At 24.7% G+C, this 7,021-nt stretch overlaps 2 protein-coding genes across 2 annotated transcripts; both read right to left on the bottom strand.

The window, feature by feature from the left end:
* Positions 1–2,301: 2,301 nt before the first annotated feature.
* LOC132934264 (uncharacterized) lies at positions 2,302–2,966 on the bottom strand. Its single transcript, XM_061000552.1, has 3 exons — positions 2,850–2,966; positions 2,609–2,768; positions 2,302–2,498 (listed from the first exon to the last, which is right to left on the bottom strand). Exons 1-3 carry the CDS (start codon positions 2,907–2,909, stop codon positions 2,395–2,397), a joined length of 324 nt encoding a protein of 107 aa, XP_060856535.1. The 5' UTR covers positions 2,910–2,966; the 3' UTR covers positions 2,302–2,394.
* An 83-nt stretch (positions 2,967–3,049) lies between these two features.
* Positions 3,050–4,456, bottom strand: LOC132933065 (uncharacterized). The gene is made up of 5 exons (XM_060999399.1): positions 4,271–4,456; positions 3,974–4,195; positions 3,736–3,903; positions 3,187–3,270; positions 3,050–3,066 (listed from the first exon to the last, which is right to left on the bottom strand). The coding sequence occupies exons 1-5, from the start codon at positions 4,452–4,454 to the stop codon at positions 3,050–3,052; spliced, it is 675 nt and encodes a 224-aa protein (XP_060855382.1). The 5' UTR covers positions 4,455–4,456.
* Positions 4,457–7,021: the final 2,565 nt, after the last annotated feature.

Here is a 7,021-nt window from a genome sequence, read left to right as displayed (position 1 = left end):
ATCATTTATTAGAGTCTTAAGTTATATAAATATGTAATACAACGTCATGACGTATCGGAGTGTGGTCCGTTACATAGGTTTTTCAAATAGGTATTAATGTATTATATTGTAAACCTAAATCATTCAATGTAAGTACTATCGTTGATTTATTCGCTGGTGAACGACGCAAGAATTGGGATTTTTTCTAACTTTTGTAGTTTGGCATGAGCATTCTTTTTTTGTTCTTATCAATTTCACTGTTATCAATTGTTATTAAAATCGGGAAATCTGTACTCTATGGTCCCACCATAACAATGATAACAACCAAAACCATGATAACAACAGAAAACCGTTTTCAACTTATTAGTTATTTAATATTCCTATACTAATGAATAATAATAGTCCTTAAAAACTTCATCATTTATTAGTTATGCATAACGTTATTCTTTGTATTTTTAGGTAAATATGTGTGGTTTAATGTAAGAAGAAACTATATTAATTTGTATCAAATTTTAAACATCATAGCTAAATAGCTTACAAAAATGTATTCATGTAACATAATGCATAATTTTATTAAAGATGTAAGTTACAAATTATGTTAATTTATTTAATTAATACATGTTGCCAACAATTAATATATTTTTAAATTAGGTTAAATAATTATAAAAAAATAAAGTACCAATTTAAATGTATTATTTAAGCTATCGTTTAATGTATTTTAACGGATTTTTTGTTTTTTTTTCATTTAACATCTAAATTATTGTTTTTAAAGTATACATAATAATATTATGTCCCACATTGTAATATAGATAAGTAACATGAGTTCTTAGTAAAAAATAGTAGGGTGTCTGTGTTTCAAGTTGTAAAACTGCATACAATTAAAAAAAATAAAAATACAAAATACTTAAGAATAAAACATAAAAAAAACTAAACTGTTTTATAAGATACATAATTTATTGATGAAGAGTATTTATTTACTCTGTATTTATTAGTTAATACATTGACTTCTTGTATCACTAATATTAGTATTTACAGTGTGTAAATAAAAAAAAACATCTAAAATTATGATACACACATTCAACCCTGTGTAATAATGTAATTACCTATGTGTGAAAAAATACATGATATAATCGTACACACTCACAGATACCAATAATTACATTATAGTCTATATTCATAATATATACATTAGTATATATTATGAATATAGAATATGTTTAAACTAAGGTATTCTGAGTTATAGTTGGATTTTAGGTAATACCCAGATAGCAAAACTACATTATAATAATATTAAAATAATATTATTTTAATAATTTCAAATAATATTATAACATTATAAAAATAAGCTTGTTAATACAATAACGTTATTCATACATCATATTATCAAATTTTGCCCAACACAAACACGTTCTTATAACATTATAAAAAAATAACATTTTTATAGTATTATTATAATGATTAAATAATAATTATATAAATATTATAATAACATTTTTGTTATGTTATTATTATGAATAAATAATCATATCTTAAATATTTTAATAGTTCCATAATGTTATTATAATGATTATATAATCATTATAATAATATTATACAAATGTTATAATAATGCAATTGTGTTGAGCAAACTTTGATAAAATTATGTATTAATAACGATATTATATTAACAATGTTATTTTTAAAATGTTATAATATTATTAGACATTTTTAAAATAATAATATTATATTTATTGAATAATAATAAAAAATAAAAAAATCAGATGAATAAATTGTATATTTACTAATCGGATTGCTTGCTATTTTGTACTTCATAAGTTTATGTAAGTAAAACAATGATTTTCAAAATTTTATTTGACTGATATACTTTCTTTAACCAAGTATTGGGTTAAAAAATAAAACCTAAAATAGTTAAATTAAAACACTTTATTTTGAATTTACTTTATTCAAAATATAACGATACATTTTAACAAAATAAATTAAACATCTCTGCGTATTATATATATATAAAGTCAGAATCAGTTATACGCGTATATAACTAATTAACTAACATAAATAAACAAAAAAAATAATATTTTATTTATACAATTTGAAAAACTATATAGATTATAGTATGCATTATAATACATTAATATAAACAATTAAATAAAAAAACTTATTCATAAAACAAAACTGTGAAAAAGTAATATAATAAATTAGTTAGAAAACTAAAATTGTAACAAAAAGAAAATTCTGAATCTGAATCTATTATTAAGTATATAAGTTAAAGAAATAAAAATTTAAAATTTGAAAAAAAAGTTTAAAATAATGAATAATTAACTGCAATATCATAGTACTAACATATAAATCTGAATAACTATACATATTATAAGTATGTATAATGATTGTAACTTGTATAATATAATATAAAATATCCACTTATATTTTTATTCTAGACTTTGCACCTGCTATAAAAACTTTCAGTGGTTCTTCAATTTCTAAATTTACAGCATTGGAAAACTTTGATATATTTCTGACAGCATCTAAAATAATTAAAATCAATACAAAAATATAATTAGGTATAAAAACATGTAAGAAATTAAAACATTTTAATCAAAATAATACTGAGTTTATATTTTTAATAATAACTCACCTATAATGAGATTGCAAATCAATAATTTATTAAATATTTTCTTCTTCTTTTGTCCAATATAGCTAAATTCTTGTAAAACTGTATCACTTATCAATCTAGATGTTATTTGTCTGACAGTACTGGATAACGATTTTTTTGCTAGATAACTTAATTGTGTTACCTGAAATAATGTTATGACAAAAAAAAAATAATCATTAGTTACAAATTACTGTAAAAATGTTTCAATTTTTATTTAACCTACCATTTTTGATTTAAATGTATTATCAGTTAAATATTCTTCACATTGTTCAAGTTCAGTCATATTTTGTATTGGAAATCGTAAATTTGAATGCTGGTTAATATCAGAAGAGGAACTTTCGTTGGTTCTATTTCCAAAAGATGAAGTATTTAGAATATCTTCATGCCTGTTTAATGTTTTGTTGATTTCTCCTATATCAACACTTATTTTGGCAAGGTAGCTGAAAACAGTACTTTGAAAATCATCCGCTAAAAATATATCAAAATCTATTAAAAATAAAAAGTATTCATTAATTTTAATATTTAATAGTTATAGAATAAAAAAAAGATTTTAATGTTACCTTGACTTAACACATTTTGTGATTTGACTTTTTCATTTTCATTGACATTAGTAGGGTCAACTATTATAGATTCGTCGAAACTAGCTGAAAACAAACAAATATAATAATTGAGCAATCAGTTAAATTTAAATCAAAACAATCGATTACTATTTAAAGTGACCTTATTAATCAATGATTGTTTTAGTTACACCCAGATGCGGACACAGATTTTTTCACAAGGGTATAGGGTATAGGGTATAGGGGGTCTATAACAATGGAAATAAATTGAATTAGCAACAATATTAATACTTATTTCTGATTAAAATTGATGCCCATTACCCCCACACACATATTGTATTAGTATTGCCAATATTAGTTTACAGTTTTACACTGTTTGAAAAAGTAGCAGTATAATAATAGTGTAGTTTATACATAATTTAATAAATTATAAATAATTTAGTAATAATACCTAGTTTTAACATTATGTTTTCAGTAGCCTCTTAAGTCCAATCAGTCAAGGTTACCTTTGTTACTGCCCACCCCTTATTTATAGATATATTTTTAACTTACCAGATAATATATTTAATGAATTAAAGCTCTTTTCATGAACTAAATGTTTATCGACTGCAGGAATGGTGACCTCTGTAATTGATGAACTAATTGATGTGTGGGCACAGTTTGGTAACAATGTCTTTAAAGCGTGGTCTCCTTTCTCAATTGCAATTTCATCATCTTCGCCTAATTAATTTATAATACAATATTAATCAATTTACTAAAAACATGATTTTATAATTCATGTAAATCTTACTTGATGATCCATCAGTGGATAATACATTCCATAAGTTATTAGAACTCTTCTCTTTTACAGATTTCGGCAATACTTTTTTTTTGTGTTTCACTATTATACTATCAACATCCGAATCACAAGGCCTCTTTCTTCGGACTTTTCTACTCTTCTTATTTTCACTTGATGACATATCTGATGTAAATTCTGCTATGGACAATTGACCTTTTGCATCTTCATATGAGTCTGTATAACATGTTATGTAATAATAATATAAACAAACCATTGCAACAATTATATTTAAAACCATCTGAAACATACCTAATGCTTTACCAATTTGTTTTGCGTCTAGATAAATGAATTCTATTTCATTCGGCTGCTTGCGTCGAGTAATAAATTTGGATACATTTTGTGTTGGCCAAGCACACTCATCTTGTTTTAACCAAAAAGATGGTACAACATACATTGAATTGTCGGTAGTAAACTCAACTACAGACCACGACATGTTTTAAACTACAATAAATTATAATACAATATTAAAAATTTTAAATTTTACTTATAGAATATAATAACTTAAATATAAATTTATACACATGAAACTTGAGAACTTAAAATCAAGCATTAACATTATGTACAATAGGCATAGAAATGAAACCATTATTTGAATACGGTATTAAAATCATTTTTTTTTTTATACTTTGAACACTAAAGTCAAACAATTCATTACTTAATAAATTTACAACATTAACATTCAACTTAGAAGATTCAAAAGGTTTTTGATACAAATCATATTTTTGTAAAAATATTTTGCCAACTAATCTTATAACATGTGTTTCTGTTGAACGAATAATGTTCATAAGTTTAACTACTTCATTATTTGTGGTTAAGAAATAAGAATCTGCTTCAACATGTGTCTTAAGTGTCACATTTTTCAAATTTAAAGTTTTAAATTGCAATTCATTTATATTATTTTGTATTATTTGGTCATTTTGATGTAATCCAGAGCATATTTGTTTTTGCTTCAATTTATTTTCATTTAATGGTAGTAAAAAAGTTTCATTATAACGTTTAACTATTTGCTCTAAAGGTTTATGAGGTTTTCTCAACATTTTTTTTAACTGTCCCATGTAGTTCTCGAAGGGAAATGCTGAAACATTATCCAAAGGACCATACATATCATAATCATCAGAAATATGATTTAAACCATGGACATTGTGAGACATTAAATAGGATCCATAAATTTGTTCATAGCGTTTAAGAAAATAATCTAATAGATTTCGAGCGATGAATAAAAATTTTGAATGATCTGGACTTAAAAGAATTGTCATGGAAATACTAAGAGCTAGAAAATGTTTCCAGTGATGTTTTTTGAGAATTGACTTCATAACAATTGGACCGGTGTACAATAAAAATGTTCGATACTCAGTTGCTTTCCATCGACTTATTTCGTCGAAGCTACGGGGTTTTCGAGCAAACTCACATGGAATCTGTACTTTTAATTTTTCCATAGCTGAGGAAACTTCTTTTATTTTCCACGATGGATAACGAACACTTACAGGTCCTTTAATCCACATCATAATAAGTTTACGACCCAGATAGCAATTGTGTAATGATAATAATATAATATTATTATTTTTACAGTACACAAATATTGTTATAAAAATAATATTATTATAATAACATAATTATCCAATTAACATAATATTTTTTCAGTCATTTAATAATAATATTATTTTAATATTTTTTTTATACGGTAATAAAAATATTATTTTATAGAAATTATAATAAAATTATTATAATATAATTATTATAATATTTTTAGTAAAATTAGTTAATAATAATATTTTAATGTTTTCAACATACAGTATTATTAATATTATTTTAAAATATTATAATATTGAAATTATAATATTATTATGATTATGTGTAATTCACTGGTTCTATAATATTATATATATATATATATAGATAGCCATATAATAATGCTATACACAAAGGTGAAAGAGTATAATAGGTACCTATATGTACATTAATTTTCCTCGCACCTCTTGCCCAGTTTAGTATACATATTTTGTATGTTCACAGTATGTTTTATTTTCACCGCGGTAATTTCACTACGTTCAAGGGAAGATATCCCGCTCGAACACACTGCAGATTTTATCGTAATACAAATCACGGGGAGATTTCACACTCGTTGTCCACCTATTTGCCACCCACACAAAAATATTTACCGTATAGCATTTTACAGGGAGATTTCGCATTTTTTGTCCACGAATTCTCCACTTAAACAAAATATTTACCGTATTTTAAAATTACAGGGAGTTTGCACACTCAAAATATATTACCATGATCATCATCTAAATAAATTATTTACAAACTAACAACAATATTGATAATGAGTTAAGTATATTATTATTATGCTAGTCCTAACTCCTAGGTAGGTATTATAGTAATTAGTAAATAGTAGGTAGTATATTAAAATGTATACATTATAATATTATACTGTGGAACTGTGTTTGAATACAAAGGGGTGGAGTACCTCTTCTTTTTTAAAAATATTTTTGTATTTTTGTAGTTCATATTATTATGTAGTATATTTGCCATGATATTTGTGTTGAGGTCTTACGATTATATATATATATTTTTACACCCACCCAGTTCAGACATGAAGCAATTACTTAAAATAATCATATATCCCGCCGCCACAGGTTTACTATACTCCGTTCACTTTAAGAATATACCACTTGGTCGACCAAAACTCATCTTGTTCGTGCCCATAAAACGGACACTACAGCGAGCGTTAATGTCGGCCGCCACGGAACTGCATCTGTATACGTAGGTAGTGAGTTGTATTATCAGTTATCACACTATTAATCGTTTGATTCCACTCGCGGCGTATACGTTTACTCTTGCGATTATCACACATGTATTTTATTTACATACAATAATATTCCTTTGCTAATTATTACCTTTTTTGTTTGTACATTTTGTTATTGTTTAACAATCGCCAAAGCTGCGATGTTTGTATGATTCTCTGATCAACGACGGTTTCCGATGTCTATCAGCCAATCA

This window comes from Metopolophium dirhodum, chromosome 1, assembly GCF_019925205.1.
Source record: "Metopolophium dirhodum isolate CAU chromosome 1, ASM1992520v1, whole genome shotgun sequence".
Classification (NCBI taxonomy): Eukaryota; Metazoa; Arthropoda; class Insecta; order Hemiptera; family Aphididae; genus Metopolophium; species Metopolophium dirhodum.
This window is presented reverse-complemented; position numbering and strand designations above follow the sequence as displayed.

Coding starts and splice junctions, on each gene's coding strand:
- LOC132934264 (XM_061000552.1), bottom strand. CDS start 2,909: ATGACTGAACTTGAACAATGTGAAGAATATTTAACTGATAATACATTT. Junction 2,769..2,849: donor ATACATTTAAATCAAAAATG/GTAGGTTAAATA, acceptor ACATTATTTCAG/GTAACACAATTAAGTTATCT. Junction 2,499..2,608: donor GATTTGCAATCTCATTATAG/GTGAGTTATTAT, acceptor TAATTATTTTAG/ATGCTGTCAGAAATATATCA.
- LOC132933065 (XM_060999399.1), bottom strand. CDS start 4,454: ATGTCGTGGTCTGTAGTTGAGTTTACTACCGACAATTCAATGTATGTT. Junction 3,904..3,973: donor ATCCACTGATGGATCATCAA/GTAAGATTTACA, acceptor TAAATTAATTAG/GCGAAGATGATGAAATTGCA. Junction 3,271..3,735: donor TTCATTAAATATATTATCTG/GTAAGTTAAAAA, acceptor GTTTGTTTTCAG/CTAGTTTCGACGAATCTATA.